General features: G+C 35.3%; 2 protein-coding genes across 14 annotated transcripts; one reads left to right on the forward strand and one right to left on the reverse strand.

Annotated features, from left to right (window-relative positions):
* Positions 1–704: 704 nt before the first annotated feature.
* Positions 705–21,229, reverse strand: LeuRS-m (Leucyl-tRNA synthetase, mitochondrial). 12 transcript variants are annotated; one of them, XR_002543991.2, is made up of 15 exons: positions 21,027–21,229; positions 19,546–19,758; positions 19,205–19,447; positions 17,774–17,916; positions 16,923–17,669; positions 15,495–15,661; positions 15,048–15,221; positions 14,205–14,387; positions 13,365–13,612; positions 12,823–13,056; positions 10,235–10,478; positions 9,599–9,654; positions 7,998–8,063; positions 7,547–7,585; positions 705–6,840 (listed from the first exon to the last, which is right to left on the reverse strand). XR_002543991.2 is itself a non-coding variant. In XM_022069825.2 (12 exons), exons 1-11 carry the CDS (start codon positions 21,108–21,110, stop codon positions 10,248–10,250), a joined length of 2,667 nt encoding a protein of 888 aa, XP_021925517.1. In that variant the 5' UTR covers positions 21,111–21,229; the 3' UTR covers positions 7,770–8,063; positions 10,235–10,247. The 12 variants fall into 12 exon arrangements, 2 of the variants coding, with proteins under 2 accessions (XP_021925517.1, XP_021925518.1); XR_002543990.2 differs by having other exon boundaries at positions 7,934–8,063; XR_002543998.2 differs by lacking the exon at positions 9,599–9,654 and having other exon boundaries at positions 705–4,668.
* Positions 21,230–21,235: 6 nt separating this feature from the next.
* Positions 21,236–23,031, forward strand: RpL13 (ribosomal protein L13). Of its 2 annotated transcripts, none has more exons than XM_022069828.2 (5): positions 21,236–21,321; positions 21,423–21,675; positions 21,772–21,948; positions 22,037–22,168; positions 22,845–23,031. In XM_022069828.2, the coding sequence occupies exons 2-5, from the start codon at positions 21,430–21,432 to the stop codon at positions 22,956–22,958; spliced, it is 669 nt and encodes a 222-aa protein (XP_021925520.1). In that variant the 5' UTR covers positions 21,236–21,321; positions 21,423–21,429; the 3' UTR covers positions 22,959–23,031. The 2 variants fall into 2 exon arrangements, with proteins under 2 accessions (XP_021925520.1, XP_021925519.1); XM_022069827.2 differs by having other exon boundaries at positions 21,236–21,314.
* The last annotated feature ends 1,527 nt before the right edge of the window (positions 23,032–24,558 follow it).

Raw genomic sequence — 24,558 nt, forward strand, 5'->3', positions numbered from 1 at the left:
CGGCAGGAGATTTTTGTCAGCAACTGAAAGAGCCATCTGGTAACGAATTTTTGTAGCTGCACTAGTAAAAAAATTTTATCAGCGTGGCAGCAATTTTTAGTTCCAAATTTCGCCACCGAAATTTTTCTCAGTGCAGTAACAATACTTAGTTCCACATTTTGCCGATAGATGGCGTACAAATGCACTCTGTAAACTTTTAGTGTAATTTGTCGATAACAGATGGCGTATGCATGCACTTAAAATAAACAAAAAAATTATTAGTGGCAGGAATTTTACTTTGTACGCTAAATTTCTCATATTTCGTAGTTCCAGATTCGCCAACAGATAGCATGAGTATGGACTAAATCAAATTATAGTACCATTTGTTGCCAAGAGATGGCGTATGCATGCACTTAAAATTGTCGAAAAAATTATTAGTATGGCAGGAATTTTACTTTTTACGCTAAATTTCTCATATTTCGTAGTTCCGACTGTGTTAATAGATGCCACGAGTATGCACTAAATGAAATTATAGTACCAATTGCCAATAAGAGGTGGCATATGCATGCACTCAAAATCAGCAAAAAGAATTAGCATAAAGCGAATTCCATTTCATACACTAAATTTCTATTTTAGTTCCAGTTACTCAATAGATGGCAGGAACACGCACTAAAACTGCCACTAATAAATTATTAGCGTAGCAAGAACAAATGAATATTAGTTAGTTCCAAGTTAGTGCCAATACATGGCAAGTTAATAAAACTAAATCTTTATTGAACTACAAACAGCACATTAATGTATGGATTGAAATATTCTTGTCCAGCTGTTAATTTGTAAAGTGATTTGAATAAAATTAATAGTTGGACAAGTATGAAAAATGCATACCTCTAGAAACTGCTCAAACAAAACAATCAACACTAGAATGGAATTCCAACACACAGAAATACAAGACACATGTACGACAAAGGAGAAATGTGAAATGTAGACAATTTTATATGCTGCAGAGAAATTATTACAAACAGTAAAAGTTACTTTATGTATCTTGACATTTATGAGTCTTAAAATGTTTGTTGTAAACCACTTGCTACATACACAATTCAAAGTGGTGTTCTAACAACCTAACCACCTAGTGTGCATTGATAACGAGGGCTGTCAGTTACCAATATGTAGACAATACAACAAAAACAGTGTGAAAAATATAACACTGGCAGAGCCCTTGCATTCAAAACATTTCTCATGGGTAAATACTTTTAATGCAACATTCCTCAACCTTTTCAAATGTGGCAACATAGAACATAATCCAGCATGTCAAGATACTCCAAACAGCATTTTCCAACACAGTTTACTTGACTTAAGCACAGAAATTTAACAGCATTGTAAGAATGGACAATACGCGATTAACATGACAAGACACAGGAGAAATTCAATTTATGAAATGCTATTCTGGGTAACACATTGGGAAGCAGCAGCACAGAATGATAAAATTACAGAACAGGCTAAAAAACATCTTTCCAATTACCACACCTTACTGTTAAATGCAAAGAAAAGAATGTCTGATCTACATTTATGGAAGGTTCTGATATAAAACAATTCCCTTCTTCTATTCACTTTGCTGACATTTGAAAATTGCTAACCTTCACAAACATGCACCAATAAATAAAGCTGTTAGTTACTTCTGAGTAGCATAATAAAATACATATGCATGATTATGTTACTGTAAAATCAAATGCACATAATGTGTGTCCTTTCATAATTATATTTAATAAAATATAAGAATGAAAAACTTCAGCTATTTCTTTTAACACTACATAACAAAAGCTATTCCTATCCTTTCAAACTTTTGCAATAACCAATCCTGTCAAAATCTAAATTTTTACAACACAATTTCTCAAAGCTAAAACTTCAATGGAGTTTAATTTGAAGCAAGAGCACAAAATTTTTCTTCCCCACTATGCTCAGATTGGGTCCAAGACCCCCAGAGTACTGGCAGCTCTTACCCTGACCATTCATATCATCTACAAAAGATTCTTAACATCTAGAGTTTTGCCACAGCTCCCCCATACACATTTCAGACATATGCTGAAGCACAACTTTACCTCTTACTACAAAACTCTGTTCTGTAATTGCATCAGTAAATGTAAGAACACAACATACTAACATCTTCATCTTATGTTTTACCTTGATCTGGTCTCCCTACAAGTGTGCTGGGTTAAACCATTATCTCCTCTTCATGCAGCATCTTTCATTTCCATGTTGCAGTAAATTCAGTTCCAGCCATACATCATAGTAAAAGATAGCTACTGTCTACTACACAATGAACCTTCTCCTTATTTACATCTAGATGTTTATTAATGAATGAGTTACTGTAACTATACTCATGTTTCTTTCTACACTTTCACAATGGTAAAAACCACAAAATTTAAATGGTACCAGAGACCTTCCATCAGACACTGCAAAGATAATGAGGGAAGGCCAAATTTTCACTGGTCCCCAGCAAGTAATAATGCCACAGTTCCTAGATGATGGACAGTAAGAATTTTACAGATTATGAAGTATCATAGTCACAAGCTTCCAGGCAAGCATGTAACATTTTGGGCCACAACCAGTAGTAATAATGCAATTTTAACCAACACATTAATGATCACAATTAAAACACTTTTATTATAATGTTATTATACAACCTAAAAGTTGTTTCTTCTTCACTTTCCTTCATTTAATGTTTAACTGAATAACAGGGTTTTGGTACTCAATATTTCTTGTAACTGATTTGTTCATTTAACTGTAATAATTTTCTCTGTTATTTGTAAATTGTAATTCAAGTGTTATGTTACTGAATGTAGAACTGTGTAGTGAATTACATTAAGAAAATAATTTTACTATTATAAATTTTAGTTTTCACTATTTAATATGTTTTATCAATCTTGTCAAAAAAGCCATAAGAACCAATTTTCATTTCCTTAGAATCTGCTTTTGTTTTAGTTTCCTAAACCTGGAACACAAGTTCAGGCATGCACATTTTCAAAATCTGTTAGCAGTTCTAAGATGCAAGGTCTCTGACACCAAACACACACTCTCAAATTTGCAATTAGCATTTCTGGACCATTTCAAAGGAATAAATATCTGCTACACTGTACACATTATTTTAGCTACATCTGTATATGAAACATGTTTCAATAGATCATGTCCAACAGGCAGACCAAAGCAAAAACCAGTTTTATCTTATCACAGCAATATCACCCACTCTGTTCAGCTAAACTGTCACTCAGATGGCCCACTAACTAACTAGATGGCTTACCGAACCCGAAGATTCATCACCGAATTAACCAAAACCCTCCACCAGACCCTGTCCTGGGCCAACAAAATCCAGTCTCCTTCAACTCCTATCTCCCATAGATCCCGCCTGACATTATCATCCCATCTGCGTCTAGGTCTCCCCAGTGGTCTCTTCCCCTCAGGCTTCCCAACCAATACCCGGTGCACACCTCTTGTCCCATTCATGCATGCTACATGCCCCGCCCATCTAATTCTTCTCGACTTAATCACCCTGACAATACTGGGGGAGGAGTACAGATTTTTAAGCTCATCATTATGCAGTTTTCTCCATGAAAGAGTAAATTTCTTGGGGGAAAAAATGCTGCTGCGTAACTCCTATCCCTGCATGGACTATTGTATTGTAATTGGCAAACAAGTTGGAGTGTAGGCAATGTCACAATTCCAGAAAATTTATAGCAACTGTAATAGTAATTTAAAACACATCTGACTATGGACTTGACTGCTACCTAGAACTGAAACCCATGAAAATATTTTTAAAATATGTGGCCAAGACTTGTGACGCAACCACTACAAGCTGCCTGCAATGGTTGAACACACAGCAAGTAGTTTCCCATGGTTATATATTCAGTGGAAGTTGGAAGATAAAATTTGGTCTCAGTCCATCTACACACAAATTGTTTTATAACTCTACATAAAACTTAACTCTAGACTTACAACCCAAACTGACAATATTTATTACAAGTAAACTGAAAACAAAAAGCAAAATCACAGTACAAACCATTAAACCTTACCAATGACAGATCAGGGAAGCAAAAGGGATATTATTTTAGAGAAACCAGATATCACACGTTTATCAACACACTGAGATGTGGGCATTTAATGGGCCTAAACTTTTAAAATATGCAATAACCATTGCAATTAAAAATATTCAATTTCATGTGAGCAACTGAGCTATATTTCAGTCAATGAATGAATAACAGGATATGACAGTTTCACATCTGTATGCTTCACACTTTAAGAATAAGGAAATACAGAATGGTAAAACATATGGATACTGTCAAAATTTTAAAAAAAACATAAAGGTGAATAAAATGTACCGAAGTTCAAATATTTGGAAACAATAAAAAATCAGAATTGCATTCACAATGAAATTAAGTACAGAGTAAATTCAGCGAATGCTGTCTACCTGGATGTTACGAAAAATTTACAATTAAAATATACAAATACAAAGGTCACTCTAAAATAAATGCCCCACATTTTTTTAAAAAACTTTTTATTCCAGAGGCTTGCAATTTTCAGTTTGTAGGTAAATTCTTCCTGCTTCTATTCATGGTTAGTTCATTCACTTCCTGCTAGTGATGTTAAAACATGCGTTCAAAATGGCGACTGCACTTGACATCCATCAGAAGCAACATACTGTAATTGAATTTTTGATGTGAGAAAGAGACAGTGGGAAACACCCACAAGCTATTACAGAAGGTGTACGAACCAGAAACAAAGACTCAATCAATGGAGTGGCATCATGCTAATTCCCCACAGAAGAAGAAATTCAGTTGCCTCTTCTGCAGGAAAGGTGATGGTGACAGTTGTGTGGGACATGGAGGAACTTCTTGTGAATATCATGCCTTAAGGAACCACCATCAACTCAGAGGTATATGTGGTGACATTAACAAAACTTCATGCATATTTGCACCTTGTTTGACCACACACAAGCAGATGGCAGACATCCTGCTCCAGCATGACAATGCCCATCCTCACGTAATTCTGTAAGCCACGGAGGCCATCAACAAATTAAGGTGGATGGTATTGCCACACTCACCTTACAGTCTTGGTGTGTCACTATCAGACTACCATCCTTTCTTCAAACTGAAAGACAGCCTTCATGGTTCCAAGTTCAAAAACAATGAGTCTCTCTAGGCAGCAGCAAAAAATTCCCTAAGGAATGCAGGTCCTCAGTTTTACATAGTGGGTATACAAACACTTGTTAAGAGGTGGAAGAAAGCAGTTGTGAGAAGAGGTGATAATGTGGAAAAACATGATTTTTCTCCCAAAGGATGTACCTATAAAATGTATCAATAGCAATGCTATAGAATAAATACTGATTTCTTAGAAAAATGTGGGGCATTACATTTGGAGGTATCCTCATATAACTGTACCTACTGTTTTGTACGTGTGTAAAGTCTGGTCTCTCATGTTAAGGGAAGAACACACAATGATGAGGCATGAGAACAGGTTGCTTAGGAGAATACATAGACATAAGAAGGATGAGTGACAGGAAGCTGGAGACAACTACATAATGAGAATCTCCACAATTTGTACTCTTCACCAAATAATATGGCCAAGAAATCCAGATATTTTGGTTGAAAAGCCTGAAAGTAATATATCAAAATATAACCTTACATTGCATCTTGGGGAAATAGGGTTGGAGTGTTGAACATATTAATCTGGTTCAGCATAAAGACCTGTGGCAGGCTCTTGTGACACATTGTAATGAACCTTCAGGTTACACAAAAGGTGGAGAATTTTTTGACTAGATAAACATACTATTAACTTCTCCAGAAGGACTCTACTCCATGGATATATTAACTGACAATCTTTTCATTCCCAGCTAGTCAATTTTCTACAAGAATGTAAAATTTAATCTGTAGATACATAATTTGACAATGAATGTAAATTTGTGCCAAGTTTCTTTTTAGGAATGTTCAAAACAAATATTAAGCAAAACTTATCAAAACCATATGCATGTTCCCTGTGATACCACACAGTAATACATACATAGATGCACTGTCACCCTACAAGACTAGGGGTGCCCAAAACACTTTTGCAAACACTAAACAAAATAAGCGCCAAGGAAAATTGGTAAACATAGTATCTATGGACTAGACAATTGAGGTTTGACCCCAGCAGGGATAAAAGGATTTTTTCTGTAACTTTGGTGTCTAAACCTAGTGTGGGAACCATCCAGCCCGCTATCCAATGGGTACGGGGTCTCCTTTCTTGAGTGTGAACTAAGAACTCACCACCACCTAGTGCCAAGATCAAGAATGAGTAGGAGTCATACCTCCATCCTACCCCACCAATTATTCAATTAATGTTTTAAACAAAGTTTTTGAAGACAGACTGATAAATCAGAGATTACAGTCTGCACACTTTCCAGATTTAAAACCCTATGATTTTTATCTGCGGGGAAATTTACAAGACAAAAGTTTAATTAAAACAACTTTTTCAAGAGAGACAGTTAAAGAGTAGATGGAAGGCATTTCTGAACCATTTATTTAATTTCAGAAGTGCATGCACTTGTATAATACGACATTAACTACGACCAGAGATTCCTTTTTCTTGGCAAATGGTGGTCAAGTTGCTAGCACAGAAGCCAACAGCAAAATGAAAAAAAATTCAGTCACCTAATTCCCCATAATTAATATTACTGCCTTAAAAAAACTGTGCAGTGGTCACATTTCATGCCATACAGATCACTTTCTTGGATTCACTGAGAAAAAACACAAATCAGTAAGTTTACCTCACCACTGGACCAGATAAATCACTTCTTTAGTGTGTTTTTTATTCTTATGCTTCAAACTGTGTACTCTAAACAGAAAGATAACATGCACAGTCATAACAAAGGAGTACACTTGAAGATACAGTGCAATATTTTCAATGTATAGACACCAACACCATGGTTCAGGGTCCTTCTTAAGCAAGGTACTTTTTGGACAGAAAATTGTTCAGTTATCAAACATGAACTGTGTTGACAGTCAACTACTTCTTCTTCTCTTCTGTTACTTTATGATCCAATTTAATAATATTCCCTCCATCTATGCTTAGTACTATAGCTAAAATCCTCTACATATCTCTAGCTCACCTCAAGCATGCCTAATGTTTCATCTTCACTTAATAACTATACAACTGCTAAATTTATACAAACCATTAACCCTACAACAATAAGAAATTCATACAATCTGTGGCAAATCTGCCAATACATTTTTCCTTAACAAAACACATGTTTTACTCTAAAAGAATAAAGCTTGTAAAATAATAATTCTGCTTCGGATTTCATTTCTGTTTTTTGCATATTTGAAACGTGTATTTCCAATTACTATAATTGGTATCTTTCAAGCATAAGGCAATGCACAGTAATTGTCAACTCACTTAAAATGTCTTTGCATATACCCAACATAATGGGACAGCAATTAAACATTAGCACATGCTCTAAAATGAAGAGTGTGAAGTATTGGAAATGGAGCTTAACCTGTAGCAATTATATTGAAAAAATACATTTTTAAACAAAACTTACCTAGAGACTTTCAGCACTCATCACAAATGATGACAAACACTGAAAACAACAAACACATGCATACTTAACACGTCACTTAAGGAATTCATCTCAAAACCAAATTAAAGTGCATATGATCACCTTTGATTTTAATGAAATGCATGCTTGGGTCTTATAATTATGTAACACTACCTTCCTACATAACAAAATTTTGGATATACATTTTGTAAAAATCAAACTGCCCTTGAATTTTCAACAACTTTTACTCATTAATATGTTTATAACCCTAGCCCTAATCATGACAAAATATTTATACCATACTAAAACTAAAAATGGATTTCATTTGCTATGTTACTCACGGCTTTTAGGGCCAACTTGAACTTTAGGTCATTGATTTTTGATTCTCACCCTTAAATCTAGTGGCCTTAAGAGATAGCTCCAGAAGCCACCAAGAGTGTAGCTGAAAACCCACCTCCAACAAAATGGTGAACTAACTGCCTCTCAAACACCAAGTCTAGTTCAGAACTCCTGTAGATACCTGTAAATCGTTGCAGTCCCGACTTAAATACATGACCACCAATTCATGACCAAACCCAACTCATTGTACACATTTCAATTAACAATAACATTTACTTATATTGGTGCTTACAATTTCGAGTCAGACATGACTCCCCAGGTCTTAAGTCAGCAAACACCGACTAGATTAAGAAATGTTTCAAACACAAGTTTAGTCTTTAACATTAAACATAATTTGGTTATATAGAGTTTCTCTCCATACTACTTTAATTTGAAGATGGCTCTTAGTAAGTAGGATGTGGAATGAGTCTACATACAGCTCTTTCAGAAAATACCTACAAATAAGAGTGATAAGGAGAACGTGAACAAAAATGCAACCTGTAACCGGTCAAATTTTTGCTCCATACTGCTGGAATGAGAAAAAACAATACCCGGCAAATTGAATTGAAATAGAATTTGAAGGTGTTTCCTATTCATTTCAGACTACTGATGAGCCAATCACCATGTTTTTCCTTAACATAATTGTACACGCCTTTCGTAACTTGACGTTAAATTACTATCGGTAGGCGTACCATGTTTTTAACGATCTGATTCTGCCAACTGTCCAATGTAGCAATCCTGTCAGCGTCTTGTAACATCGCTGCAATTTAAATAGTTAAACGAGATTAAAGTACAAATCACACATTCCCGACGCGTGGCTTTTCAACGTAGCCTTAAATACAGCAATTTCCGAAATCAAAACTACCTACCTACAATATCTGTTAATGAAGAGCAATTCTTGCCGAGTTTATACGCACAAAGCGCACATTTATAACAGAAAAATCAAGAAACAACAACTACAAATCTGCCATTTTAAGAAGCACTGACAAGACATACTATGGCTACGCTGTATTAGGTACGTACGCGCAGGTTCCATCACAAGAAATACCAACATAACCATACTCCTGATTCTAGAATGTTCTAAACATATACCTAAAAGTAAACCATGATTATCGGACGCCGGAGTAGTTAAACAGCAATGTCATATGCAGAGAAAATAATCAACATACACATCGGCAAAAACTTTGCACAACGTTACAACGCAGATAACATCACCTTCTTACAAAATGCTAAAGTTCGCAACACATATGCCCTATGACGTCACGCAGATATCCTGCCACCTATACCCAGTGTTACAAAAACCACTACGAAGCGATCTGGTGAGAACAATTTGTATTAAACTACAGATGGCAACACTTCCTTTATCTCAGTCGGCAATAATGTTAACTACCATCCTACTTACTCAGACCTATTACACAGCAGTTAATCCTAAAAATCTGAAGTTGGCAAGTCTTCTGGTACATTGTGTCAGGCAGTCTGGTATAAACTGACCGACGGCTTCCATCATCAGGGTGATGCCCTGATGACGGAGGTAGTAATGCAGCTGAAATGTCAGTTACACATGATTGAATTTAACAGATTGTTTATTTTCATTCTAAGAACACTAATTTCAAATGTTAAAATTCTGAATTAAAGTAAAAGCAAAGAATAAGATTTGTTATAGATTTCAGAACTTACACTATGGACCAGATTTATTAACTGCATCAACAGAGAAGGAAGTGAACCCTGAGTACCTAAAACACAACACATGCATTATGGCTGGTATGGGACATTCCGGGATCATCTGTTGGAATGATTGTATACACACTATTCAACTGCTGCCACCCTCCCCCCAGAAAACTATAAATAAAAATTTAATGTTTCTACATTCTGATCCTGTTGCCAGAACAAGGCAGCTGTTGGTTTTTATGTACTGTTTATGTTAAAATAAGACATTTACCAAACTTGAACACACAAAGGTAAGTTCCCAAGTTACCTATACTTGATTTAACTTGCATTACCTTATTACCCAATCATATCTCATGTTAACTTAAGTTACCCCAATTTACAGTTAACTCTAGTGACCTACACTTACATCAAATGTTCCCATGGCACCACAAGTTACCTCCCTGACAATTTTTAGTTCATATACTTCGGCAGATTTATGTGAAAGAAAGAAAAAGAATGACTGGGAAAGAGTTTTCCCACACATCAGTTATGGATACTTTACTATAGAGGATAAATTTAATTTCCTCTTATAAATATGGTATTTACACTACTATGATTTCAGATTTAGAACAAGACATTACATTATAAAACATATAAGCCTCTTACTTTACACTGAACTTCATCCTTCTTGCTCTTGTTGCTCCTTTGTTTTGCTAATACTTTCTGTTTTTATGTTAATAACAGCTTTATAACTGGGGTGCAATGTGAAGGCTGTGTTGACAATCATATAGCCTGATGTGTATTTCTGCAAGTCAGTCTGTGAAAGTGCCAGTTCTAGTGCATCCTCATGAGTTAAGTTATCAAGTTGATGCCGTGGTAGATAAATGCTCTTCTTCTCTAGTCCATTCACCTGCAGTAAAATATAACTCATTACATAAACAAGAAACACATACATTTTGGTGAGGGTACTCTTAGAAATAAGGCTGCCAGTACATTAAATAATAATCAAATTTTGTGAATTTTTCAAAACATGAAATACGTTAAAGATTTTAAATTCACAGTCCAATTTTGAAGGCACATCAGTCAAATACCTAAATACACCACAATAAGAAGTAGTTAAGTGTTCTGATGATATTAACCACCTACTTCCAATTACAAGTTAACAAGCTGAGTTAATTTGTCAGTCCAACTTTAGTTACTGATTTTCTGTTCTTTCATACATTTTTTAACTCTCTTCTAACACATAACAATTAAAATATATTTATGTAACATACTACTAAAGTATTTTATACAATAATTTATCTCAATATTATATCACTAGAGTGCCACACCTGTATAAGTTCAGCAGCCACAGGTTCATAAGCCTTGGGCCATTACAGGTACTGTAGTATAATTATATATACACTCCCTATAGTTCTGTGGCATGTTAACATACCCCTGCTAGAAGGGAGACAGCAGTGAAAGAATTAATGTATTCCAAAGTTGAACTGACCTGTCATTGTTCTTGTGGTTTTTATATATACAATAGATTCTGGGCCATCAGTTAATCTGGGCAGCTGTTAAAGAACAAAAATAAATTGAGAAAATAACTGGAATTTGCTTTGCTTATTTGGGACACCATGCCGTTTAATCGGAACAATGAGTGCTTTATGGCATACTTGTGGTGTGTGTCTCAGAAGAGTAAGTCAGTCAGTCATTGCTGATTCACCATTTGTTCCAGAATTCATTTAGTGTTTTTGTAGCTCAATAAATCACCTCAATAAAAGGGAGCTTGTCTTTTGTTTTAACCCTTTTAACTCTTTACGTGGAACTTCACGTAATTGGGGCAACCACTTAATTGGGCCAAAGTGTTCTAGTCCTGATATGTCCCAATTAACGGAAATCCACCGTGTATAAAAGAGGTCATGGATTAGTTCCTATGCCTTGTTACAATGTATTCTGACTGCAAGATAAGATTAGACAGGACACTTTCTTCCCCCAGATTAATATCCAACTTATTAAGAAACTTTGTTAGTATTACATTTGCCATAGCAGAGTGCTCCACTGAATTTAAGGCAAAGTCCTTATGTGCAATTTAGAACAAAATGCTGCCAACAATCTCTCCCTTTGATAGGGCAAAACCTTAAGTTGGCACTGTATTAAAGTTATTCTGAAAGAAAAAAAGAAATGGGAGAATGAAACATGTGAAAATGTGACAAGGTTGAAGGGTCAAAAACTTGAAGACCTCATTTAGATTGGGCAAGAAAATGCAAACAGCAACTGACAAATTTGTAAAGTAATTAGACAGCAGATGGGTCTTATAAATTTTGTATACAAACACCGGTATTTTTCTCCAGAAAAAAAAATATATACATTAAAGTACAGAGACACAATCCACAAGTTTTAGCTTTCATGATCCTCAGTATTTCACATACTATGTAATACTCTAATGCACTAATAAATAAAAATAAACCCAGAAATTATACAAAAATCAATCACCACCATGCCTTTACACCACTACTGTTGGTGGGCAGGGGGGCACTGTACTTAAAAAATTACAGAAATTCCTGCAGCTGTTATCTGGATAGAACATAATGTGTTCACCTTCTGGTTCTGAATAGAATGTAAGAGTTTCAGGATTTAGGCTGGCAGCCCTAAAATGCAGTATCATGATATGTAAGAGTCAATTATAACATAACATACAATACCATAGCCCGTAGTAGTGGTATGTTTACAGCCAACAGAACACAGGCAACACATATAATTTTTACTACAAAAGAAATAATTATTGAAGTATGAAAACATGAACAAATAAGAAAGTTTGATTAAAAGTTGGTAGCTTGTAAACTGCCTGACCTGCATGAAAATCAAATGAAATTTGAAGTTTTGTCTATAACACATTCACTCCAAAGTACTCTGTTGCTGGTTTACCTCTCAATTTGACTATTTTTAGCAATACATTAATACTTTTCAAAATTACATGGTAAAGAAATTAATGACAATCGATTTAGCATTCAACTTATCACAGAAAGCTGAATGCAATGGAAAATAAACTACATGCTCAAAGTGCATTCTGTCAGTCTGGACAAATCACTGGTAAATTACCATATATGGATATGGAAGTAAATGTCTTAACATTTATTTAATGTTACAAATGTAAAACATAAATTTTAATAATTGGGTTTTTTTAAACAGTATGTCAGCTATACATAAAATAAAATGTAAGTAAAATTCTCATTAAATAAATGAGGTAAATAAATTCCAGATGTACTCACCATGCAAACAAGTTGAAGGCAGTAGTTTAAATCAATTTCTGGCCAAGTCTGTTCCAGAACACCTCGGTCCCAATTGATTTCCTTTGTTGATGTATTTATGCGATTTGGAGCTGATACAAACCCAGACCACAATTCTGATGCAAAATGTGGTGCCATTGGTGCCAGAACAATGATCAAACATGCAAGAGCTCTCTCAAACTGAAGGCTGTGACCGATCACCTCTGGTGGTACTTGCTATAAAATTTATCAAATTATACACTATAATGCAATAAAAACACAAAACCTTTATGGAACAGATTGGCATGTTAAACCATATCTTATTATTTTGGATTTGGATATCCTCCTTATAAAAATCTTATCACTCTGCACACATAAACTGATACTGTACATAAACTGTGACAAGAACATATGGGTCCATAATTTTCTTATCAAATATTTAAATGTAAAGTTGAAATTTTGAAGAATAAGTTGAAACAGAACAAGAAATTCAATATGATCAGAGGTCAAGCAGGAACTACAAAATTAATTCTTGTCCTACTTACCCGCAAACTATTTGTGAGACCCTGCATCTTGGAAATAGCAACACTAAGTTGAAATGATGTTGTGTAGTTGAATGTAACACCTTTCAAATAGTAGTTTCGACTATCAAACATTTTAGCTTCATGCTCCTTGAATTCAGGTGTATCCGAAACTGTGTCAGAAACCACATTCTCTAGGTTGGAACGAATATTTAGGAAACTTCTCATTGTCAACCACAGACGATGCTGCCATTTCAATATACCAGGAAAGGCTACAAAAAATTATAAAGCATTCTTCTCTTCACTGAAAACATTCAAAACCTGAGGTACTGTAATCAAGGCAAATATCTGCATTTTGCCTACATCACTAGCTTGTGGGTAGAAGGGAAAGAAACAAATATACTACGCAAACCAAAGACATTACCAATACAGGAAACGAGACAGCAAGATACAAAGTACTGCTGCTGGGAAATGTTAATAATCTGGATGGTACGCACTAATCTGCTACCCCTCCCACCCCTCTCATCCCCTTACCACTTACCTCTATTATACTTCGAGCAGGCAGATTTACCCAGACTACAGTATGAATTAAGGTAATCAATATTCTGCTGTAAGTATTCTTTGTCGAGTGGTAAATATGTATGAAAGCATATTTATTTATTATAAAAGTAAGAAAGTTATCAGTGTTTATAAGCAAAATCTGGCTAGTGACATGGTATCACTAGTGTAATAATATTATAAGAAGCATCTGTTCTACAACATGCACTTGTCCGTATTACAGTTTTATAGTCAGAGTAAAGACTAACACGGATAAGAAACAGAATTTTAGGCCCCATATGCAAACATGGGACGTAGGGCACTTACTGCTACTGTTCCAGTGCCGATGAGATGTTGGTGCTACATCTGCAAGTATAAGTAGCCTAGTAGTGTCAGTTCCATATTCTTTCAGCATTGTCTCTGGATCCACACCATTATGTTTTGACTTGCTCATCTTCTCCCATGCAGTAACCACAGCCTGGCCGGTTACCTTTTCCACAGGTTTGGGACCTAATTCAATCATAACTAGTTATAGTTCCTCATTGTTTAAAATTAAGAATGTGTCTGGGCATTCCTCGCAATTTCACTCACATTTAAATATAAGTAACCAGAAATTCTTAAGTAAGTTAAAAGTTTGTATCCCACTGTGATTCTGAGACACAAAAAAATGTAAGTTTGGGTGTTTTTGTGAAGTCTCAAATAATCATTTGTTGATTTTCTTAAATCAGATACATCTTTGATACTAATCTCTTGAATATCTGGAACTCGGAACAGGATAAAAAATAATTAAAGAATGACTGATTTCTCAACTATAGTGAAGAATATATAAATTGTATCTGCATAAAACTAAAATGTTAAAGCAATCCTTAAAGATACATAATAGCATTAGCCAAGATTCTGTAAACTGTGTGCCACTAAATGTCTAGTCATCCAAAACTGAACAAGCCCTTCACATGATACATAAAAAATCAATAATTGTTCAATGACAGTTTTATTGAAAGTTGGAAAAATGTTTCTACCTTACATACACACATGCATACACACACAAATATATGGTATGCTCCAATTTTATGAAGACTTCAGATCTTATGAATTACAATGAACCTCTGCTCAGGAACTGAAACAAACATGACGCAAGGATTTTCATGAAATGAAAGCACTACAACTCACCTGAGAGATCTACATTTTCTTTAGGCAGATATCGACCAGTGCCTTTAACCCTGTAACTCTGCCCCATTACCATACCCTGGATCAGCAGCTGCTGAAATGGTTCTTGGCTTGGAACAAGGCCAACAGAGTGTAGAAAGTGATTCAAGAACCGTGCATAATACAAGTGAAGTACCGCTGTAACCAATTTTCAGTACATAAATAACAAACTTTTGCTGCATTAAGTAATAATTTATAAGCTTTCCAATGAAAAGCATATTTTATTTGGCTGGTGATTTTTCTTGTCTACAAACCTATAGGTTAAATATTCTATCATATCATGTAAAATGGTCACTGTTTAATGATTTGTTAAAAATTATATAGTCTGTTATATGTAACAGATGTATTTTTACTAGTAAATTTATTTTAAAAAGCACAGTAACAGAATTTGTATACATGAATTGTTCTTACCATGTTCCTTGCCTCCAATATATAAATCCACAGGCATAAATCTATTTGCCACCTCTTTACTGAATGGCATCTCCTTATTGTATGGATCAAGATACCGCAGAAAATACCATGATGAATCAACAAATGTATCCATAGTATCAGTCTCACGTGTAGCATCTCCACCACATCTTTAAGAGAAGTCACACAAATCTGTGTACACTTTTAACATTAGACATTCAGCTATTAACACACATAAACCTGTTACTGTATTAGAATACACAGTCTTAGTCAATACTGTAATTTAATTTCCCACAACTTCAAGTTCACAGACCTACAGTAAAATCTCATTAGTCACAAGTAAATAGAAAGAATGAATTTCAAATAATCTCTGATTCCCTTGAAAGGGGTTAAAATTTTTCACAGACTTCTGTTTTAATGTTATAGTGTTTACATACTAAATACATAATTAAACCGATAATTTCCTCTCTAGATTTTAAAAGGTAACCTAAATTTTAGGTTTAACCAAAGTTGTTTCATCCTACTGTACTCCAACCTCCTTCAGAATAATAACTCAGAAAGAGCAACAACAGACATATCATCTTTTGGTGGAATGACTTAATCTACACTGTCCACTAAGGCACACAGTGCTTTTCAAGATATGGCCAACACACAAGCTTGGCAATTAAAAGATCCCTAATTTATTTTCAGACTATCATTATCAAAAGTAAATTTGAAAATACCCAAAGACAGGATTACATCCAAATAACCAGCCAATGGATATCCAAAACAAGTCAGGACTAAGCAGGAACTAACAGAACTGACAATTTATAAATGATAAGTGAGAATGTAATAGTTCTTTACACTGCATGACCAAAAATCTGATAAAACACAAAGTTATTATTAACCTTTATCATACAGGAAAAGGGGACTTAAACTCTCATATTATGCGGCTGCCAGCCAGACTTTAACTCCAGTTTGCTAGTGAAACACATTGCAAGCTCAAATGTGTAACACACAACACATGGTTGATACAGGTTAAAGTACAAACTACAGTCAGTCCCCTGAAAAAGACCACTTGCACTAGATAGGAACACAGATATATTGCCAAATTATAAACACTAAAGCAACTACATTTCAAGAAAGTAAAATAATTAAAATAAACAATTTAGTATTATGTAACCAAATATAACATTATCAGTAACATATGTTGCCAGTGGGGCCAAAAGTTACCATAGTAATTTTTGAGTAACGTTCACATTATGAATAGTATTTTGAGTGGTATGCTGAACATGGTATAATCTGTACTTTGATCCCAAATCTTTGTTTCAACACATCAGAAACATGACTGAACATACACAGCAAGAGCCTGAACTCACATTTTGAATCTCTTCATGCCTTGATACCTATCCTATATCAGTTATGCAAGAATATTAAAAAGTTTTAACATACTTAGGACACTTTGTACTTAGCCACTCTGTAGCTTCTAGAAGAGATTTGCCCTTGTTTGATAATCTGTCAATGTCTGGTAAAATCACAGGCAGCTCACTGTATGGTACAGGTTGGGGACCATTACAATGTTTACAGTACACTATTGGAATAGGTGTACCCCAGTAACGCTGACGAGAAATTAACCAGTCTCGAAGTTTGGAACTGCAGGAATATCCACCAATCCCTAGTTGTTGTGCCACAGTATTAATGTGTTCCCTTGTCACACTAACATCTTCAACTGATTTCAACAGTCCATCATTTTCCTTTGGAGATAATATTGGAATGTTTGCAGCTGTTGCAAACAATCTGTCTATTTCTGAGATTTTTGGTACTCCAAGATGGCAGTCTGATCCTTCATCATATTCTACTTGATCAGTTACATATATGGGAAGGTCTTTTCCTGTAAAAGGATTCTTGGCCTGAAGAGGAAGTCTTTTAAACACACTGTTATTCTCAATGATACTGTCACAATCAAACTCTACCCGATCCAAGATGCTCCCAGGAGCTACAGCAATAAAACTTGCATAATGTATATGTTCTGGATTGCAGGTAAATACAGCAAGAGTTTGCTTGGTAAACTTTGATGAATTGTCCTCCAACTCAAATTCAAACCTAGTTCCATTACACTCCCCAATCCAATGTCTTTGAAGATTTATAATGTCTTTCCAGTTCTTAAGAATTGGGTCATCAAGTCCATCCAAAAGAGATCTGAAATTCAAGAATAATTAACTAAGTAAAAGTCAGATTCTTCAGCCTTTTACAAAATTAAATAAATTTAAAGACAAGCCAAATCAATAAATAACTTCAAATACTTTGAAAAACGTGTTGTTCTAATGAACCACTGATTTAGCAGTTTCTTTTCCACTTTAGCACCCGAACGCCATGAGCAACCATTTGCATCAACTTGCTCATCTGCCAGTACTGTCTGATCTACTGGATCCCAGTTGACAAGGGCCTAAAAAATAAAAGTGTATCTAATCAGAATAAGTCCCTTTCAAATGATCTGTGTTTATAATACCAACTCTTCTGTCATCAAAAGATCTATCTTAATGCTGTCCTCTCATCTCCTTCACTGTCTCCCAAGTGGTCACATTCCTAGAGGTTCTCCAACCAAACTTCTATTTGCATTTATTGCACTTCCCTTATGATATGTGTGTCCAGATAAGCTAATTTATTTCATTATACTAACAAAATTTAAGACTGTATAATTCAAAATCCATTGTTGTACAATATCCTAAATTGTCTCTCAGGTTCAAATATTTTCCTAACACTGTTTTCTAACATCTGTAATTTAAGCCACTCAGACTAGATACTGTTGAATGAAAATATGATAGTGAATAATGAATTGGAAAGGATGTGGAAGAAAGTGGTCATGGCCTAATATTTTGTATAAAAGTTATACAAATTATATCAGCATTTTATTTAATTCTTCACTTTCATTACCTACATTACATATCCTGTATGATTTAATTACTTTACTTGAATACCATATACTTAAATGTTTTGTTTATGTCTAATTACTTTCACAAAAATAAATACACGTAATTTGTTATTCTCATACTTCCAAAATGCCTAGGCTTTCATGATGCTCACTGGAGGAGTTCCTTTCACAATTACTTCTCAGTGGATATTTCAGAAGCCATTTTCTTTGTCAGCAATCATTATAAAGAAGACCAATGATTCAATAATGTGTAGTTTAAAAAATCATATAAATATTGTTTGCACAAATTCTGTTCTTTGGGATAGCATACCCTGAAATGTGCTTTACAGCAAGTCCACTCCACAATTTTGGCTGTAGGGTCCCCAACACCCCAATAAATACTTTATTTATTTTAGCTACCAAGACTTTTTCTTAACACTTTTTCTCTGACACACAATTTGGGAACCATCCAATTCCTCTGATTCAAATTTTGACTTAAATGACCTCCATTTTGTTTGAATTGTATTTGCCGAGTCATTTTCATATCATAAATATGCTTCTATATTATTCAGGAGATACACAAATCCTTTGAAAATAAGGGGCAATTTTTATATAAATGGTGGTATATAATTCAAGGCAAAACTCCTAATCAGTGGGATTGTAGTAATGAGTAGAATGACTGGAAGTTATGAAAAATGCAAACATTTGAGCCCTCAAAGGAACTCAAATTTGTGACCCTACAGTGCAGTTATTTTAAGATCATTCAACCTTTAAATAATTTAATCAATCTACTATAATTTTAAAGATATTCTAATATACTTACTTCTTTTCTGTAAACTAACCCTTCTTCATACATTCTTAAAAATATGAACTGTGTCCAACAATAATACTTTTGGTCACAAGTTGTCAGCTCACGATCCCATTCAAAGCTGCAACCTAATTTCTGAAGCTGTTCCTTCATGTGTTTTATATTTTGTTTGGTCCAAGCTGATGGCTCTATTCCTCTTTCAATTGCAGCATTTTCTGCAGGAAGACCAAATGCATCCCAACCCATGGGATGAATCACCTTTGTAGAAGAATTACAAACATTAGTTGCATTACAGAAAAAAATTTAAACCTATCACTTACCATAACATATAAGAACACTTAATACTTGAACATTACATTTTTCCCATTCATCCTGTAGAAACGGGCCATTGTGTCACTAATAGTGTATACTCGTACATGCCCCATATGCAATTGTCCTGATGGATAAGGAAACATTGACAGCACATAAAATTTAGATTTCTTGTTATCATCACTATAAATGGGTGCCTCAAGCTTGTTTCTCCATCTATGTTCAATGTCATGTTTGATTAATGTTGAAAGGTCTTCATTCTGCAAGTAAAGAAATACTGTTACATTGATTCTTGGTTTAAGCAATACAGGAGAAGTCCACCTAACCTCATTGTTAATGTTAATAGTACTTTTTTACTCAAACTAACTTCATTAACTACCCATATTTCATCATCTGTCTTTCCTCATACATATCAATGATCTGTCTGATTCTCAGTCTAAACTCACACTTTTTTGTGAATCAGACCATTATTACTTCACATATAGAAATTGACTGTTTCCAAATATACATATATTATGTCTTTGCTAGCTCGAACAAATGGTTTAAAGCCAATAAACTCACATTACATTTTTACATAACAAATTTCATCAAACTCTATACTACCAACAGAATTTGTGTTAATCTATGCCCGAATTTATAACTTGTGTTGGGCAACACGGAGTTTTCCTCCGGGGGCTTCCCCAGTTTCTCCGTGGCATCTAAACAATTACTCCATTCACACACAGAAGAAGGCAATGGCAAACCACTTCTGAATCATCTGCCAAGAACGTATATGAACAGGTCCCAGTCCGAGAAAAGGATGGAAGGATCCTGTTCATATGGACCTGTCGTCAGACAGAACACTAAATAAAAAATAATAAAGGATACAAGGATAAAACAATTGAAGAAGTACAAACAACTGCATTTCTTGGCTTGTAAATTGAAATAACTTAAACTGAAAACACATTATCCCTAAACTACACTCAGCATGCTTTGCTATGAGGGCAGTCTCATCATTCATGAAAACAGAAACTTTAAAATTAGTCTACTTTGCTTACTACCATTTGATTGTCATATAGAATTATGTATTTTTGCTATGACATGTCCTAGATCCTTGATTTAGGTCTATGAAGAATCTATGGAATGTAAATAACTATTCCATGCCTGGCTGCCCATTTGAAGTTTAGTTGAAAGGTGGAGCATTTGCCAAGCTCACTATGGTACTGATCAGTTTTCTGTAGTTGAATACATGCCTATATTTTGTGTCTGGGTGTCTATAAATTGTTAGCAGAAATGAAAGTTGTGATCTCAAGATACAGTACTAAGGAAATGTGTGCTCCTGTATCACTAAAGACACCATATGACGCGGTTTGTATCCCGGGAATCTTTCATTTGTCAAATATGTTTGCACAATTTTCTTCGTTATTTCTGCGAGTTATATGATTCCATTATATGAGCTCGCGAAAGTAATCGAATACTACTCAACTAATACACATTTATAAGGTGCTGTAATCCTTTCATTGATACTGTAATTTAATTGTTAACTTACCCATTTTCCAGCATTAGAACATAAGAAACGGGGAAGTCTGTTGTTCAAGAATTTGTGAAGCAAAGTACAAGAATATGTTTTCATTTTATTATTACCTCACTACAATTATATTGTTCATTTGAAAATATACACTTTCATAACCCTGTTGCTCCTCCAGAGATTAGTGTTCAGCCTTAAAGATCACCTAATTTTCCATAGATAATACCAACGTCTGTGCTAGAAATTGCAAATCTTTGACACACGACTATATCCTGTACCGAAGGTTCTTTTCCGGCGTGTGCTAGTTGAGTAAGGTGTTAGTGATATGATTTTTATGTTAATCTGTTTTATTATTTGTCATCCTGTAACAGTTGTATAATATAGTATTTTAAAATGATTCTATTGTTTATGTTTCAGTGCCAGAATGGCGCCTAAACGGAATAATATGATCCCTAATGGCCATTTCCATAAAGATTGGCAGCGATTTGTGAAGACCTGGTTCAACCAGCCTGCTCGGAAGTTTAGAAGGAGGCAAACTAGGATTAAGAAAGCCCGAGCCATTGCTCCTAGACCAGCTGCAGGCCCTCTGCGCCCCATCGTGAGGTGCCCAACAGTTCGGTATCATAAAAAGTTACGTGCAGGAAGAGGATTCACTCTTGATGAGATTAAGGTTAGTTCTTTAACATTGTTGTATTGATGTTATGAAGTAGTACGGAAGTAATCGATCTTTATCACATTAGTCTTAAATCATATTTGTCTCTATTAGGGCGCAGGATTGAATGCCGGCTTTGCACGCACAATTGGTATTTCTGTTGATCACCGGCGTCGTAACAAGTCTGTGGAGTCTTTGCAACAGAATGTGCAGCGTCTGAAGGAGTACAGATCCAAATTGATCCTATTCCCCACCCATCCTAACAGGAAACTCAGGAAAGGGGAGGCTACTGTAAGTTATAATTCAGTTTTGCCACTGTGTGGAATTATGATGATGTTTAGTTGTAGGCCATGTTGAATCATCAAACTCTTGATTTTAGGAGGAAGAAAGGAAAGTGGCAACACAATTGAAAACAACAGTGATGCCAATCAAGCAACCTGGAGTCAAGTCTAGGGCTCGTAAAGTGACTGCAGAGGAGAAGAAATTCTCAGCTTTTGCCACCCTTCGTAAAGTAAGTTACTTTGCAACTAAAAATGTTAAATGTTTCACAGATTTTGTTGCATTGTTAGAGACATGTAGTTCTAACATGGTAATTCAACAGGGTAGTGCAAGATGTTATGTTTTGGAAAGGATTCTTATTTAAATAGGTAGAAATTTTCTTACAGTATGAAAGTTATTTATCTGGTGTGTTCATTAAGTGATTATCATCTTACGGTACCAGTTCAGAAATGTTTTTTTATAGTCCACACAATAATCATGGCATATTGAAATCAAGAAAGCATTTGAATAAGATATTGTATGTTCATGTCACACGTGGTCTGAGGCATCATGCTTCGGACCGGCAATATGGAATGCACGCTGGTTCGAGTCTCGGGGAAAGAAATTTATCATGAGATTTTCGACCGGTGTATGGGACTGGTGCCAACCCAGCATCGTGAGGAAATTGGGTAGCATAATCCGGTCATGAAAACTAGCAATGTCTGGGGGTTTGTCGTGCTGACCACACATCACCCTATATCTGGCTGGATGGTGGTTTATTTCTGCTTAGGCATGTGAACGGGAGGCCCGCAGCCAGCTACTCGGCTTTGGCTCTCAGAGGGCTGTTACGCCACGGATTATTGTTTGTTCATGGCAGATGTCTCCTTGCATATTTGTGCTGTATTTTTTATGTCATGTTATGTATGTAGGCTCGTACCGATGCAAGACTGGTTGGAATTAGAGCCAAGCGACTGAAGGATGCAGCAGAAAATCCTGATGTTGTCACAAAGCCTGGCAAAGAAGGCAAGAAGAAGAAGAAGTAAACTGTAACTTAAAATTGCTGGATTTGTTTGAAAATTAAGGCTTTGTAATATATAATATAAACTTTGGAATTATCGTGTCTTCTGTTTATTTGAAGGAGACTAACCCTTCCCCAGCATAAGTTAAGGGATAACAGGAACCCTTTGAGGCAGAAATGCTCAATCTTCTCCAGACCTGGGGTCACAGTCCCCCGCTTGTTATTAACTTGTGGGCCAGCAGTTTATAAATGATGGCAATCTGTTGAAATGCCATTGCAGTTTATTAAAAATGTTACCAAATAGGCCTAAGATCAGATACTGGGAGACATTGTGGCCATCACATGTACATGATATTCTTTTATACCATTCATGGTTTTCTGCTAGCATATTCATTTTAAATAATTTCAATAGCCAGTGGTAAAAATTTTGGTTTTGGCACTCGTCATGCAGATGTTGCATCGGAGGGCTACAATTTATTTTGAATAGAGGGTCGCAATGGTGTCTGCTCTTAGTCTCTGCCTTGATTTTTCAAGAGGTTTCATCAACAAAATTCTATATACAGTTCTTCTCTCACCCATCTCCAAATACTGCATTACTGTTACTGCTGTATAAAACGAACCTACTTTTTGTCAAGTGCAAATTGGTGTTTTATGACATTGGTTATGTACCATAATCATTTCAATGATGTCTGTCTTTAGGGTTGTTGCGCTATATATTCTGATAGAAGTTCACCAACACTTCAGACGTCCTTGCTGCCTCCATCATGAGGGCTGTGATGGAGGCAGCAAGGACTTCTGAAATGTTGATAAACTTCTATCAGACTGCACGACATAACAACCCAGAAGACAGCCATCTTCGGATATGCCATTGTGAAAACCTCAAATCCTACTTAATTTATGCTTAACATAAAATTATGTTAAAGGCAATTAAGACCATAGTTGAAAATGCTGTGTACATGAGATACTGCACTAGTATATGAAGATGATGATTATAACTGTAATAACAAAGGACAATATGTCTCCTACATATTGCAGTCAAGAGATCATATGACCTTGAGAGCAATTAGAATAATTTCTCTTGACAATATAGTTTCTTATGTACACAGCATTTTCAGTGTAATTTCTTATACTGAGTACAAAGCTACGTCTATGGTACATTATCAAAATGTACAAAGTGGAGCAAACTTCTCATTCATATTCACAAATTATGCTTATTCAACAACAGATTTTACAAATGAGGGTTTTGCCAGTTTCTACATATTATCAAGGTAAACATTGATTTGTAATTGTTCTGCAGATTATCAGTGGATGTAAAACACTCATATATTTCCACATAACACTCATTATGAACACAAACTAAAACACTCATGTCCAGAATCAAACTACATAACAAGGAATATTCAGAAATAACTGGGACTCAAATACAGGCTGAGAAATGATGACAGCTGCGTAGTCCAACACACTTCACATACTCCCCACTGAGGGCAATTTCCTGATGGATACAGCTAACCAGTCTTTTGGCACAGTATTACCAACCTGCAAACACCTCTCTGCAAGTTGTTGCTAAGGAACTCGCAACTGCACAGTGACTTACACAAAGACAGGTATAACAGGAAAAACAGGTA

This window comes from Zootermopsis nevadensis, unplaced genomic scaffold (genome assembly GCF_977971745.1).
Source record: "Zootermopsis nevadensis isolate Lab colony 2312 unplaced genomic scaffold, Znev_1.0 Znev_ptg000029l, whole genome shotgun sequence".
Classification (NCBI taxonomy): Eukaryota; Metazoa; Arthropoda; class Insecta; order Blattodea; family Termopsidae; genus Zootermopsis; species Zootermopsis nevadensis.

Coding starts and splice junctions, on each gene's coding strand:
- LeuRS-m (XM_022069825.2), bottom strand. CDS start 21,110: ATGAAAACATATTCTTGTACTTTGCTTCACAAATTCTTGAACAACAGA. Junction 19,448..19,545: donor ACAGGATGAATGGGAAAAAT/GTAATGTTCAAG, acceptor TCTTCTACAAAG/GTGATTCATCCCATGGGTTG. Junction 13,057..13,364: donor GTCTCACAAATAGTTTGCGG/GTAAGTAGGACA, acceptor TAAATTTTATAG/CAAGTACCACCAGAGGTGAT.
- RpL13 (XM_022069828.2), top strand. CDS start 21,430: ATGGCGCCTAAACGGAATAATATGATCCCTAATGGCCATTTCCATAAA. Junction 21,676..21,771: donor TCACTCTTGATGAGATTAAG/GTTAGTTCTTTA, acceptor TGTCTCTATTAG/GGCGCAGGATTGAATGCCGG. Junction 22,169..22,844: donor CTTTTGCCACCCTTCGTAAA/GTAAGTTACTTT, acceptor TTATGTATGTAG/GCTCGTACCGATGCAAGACT.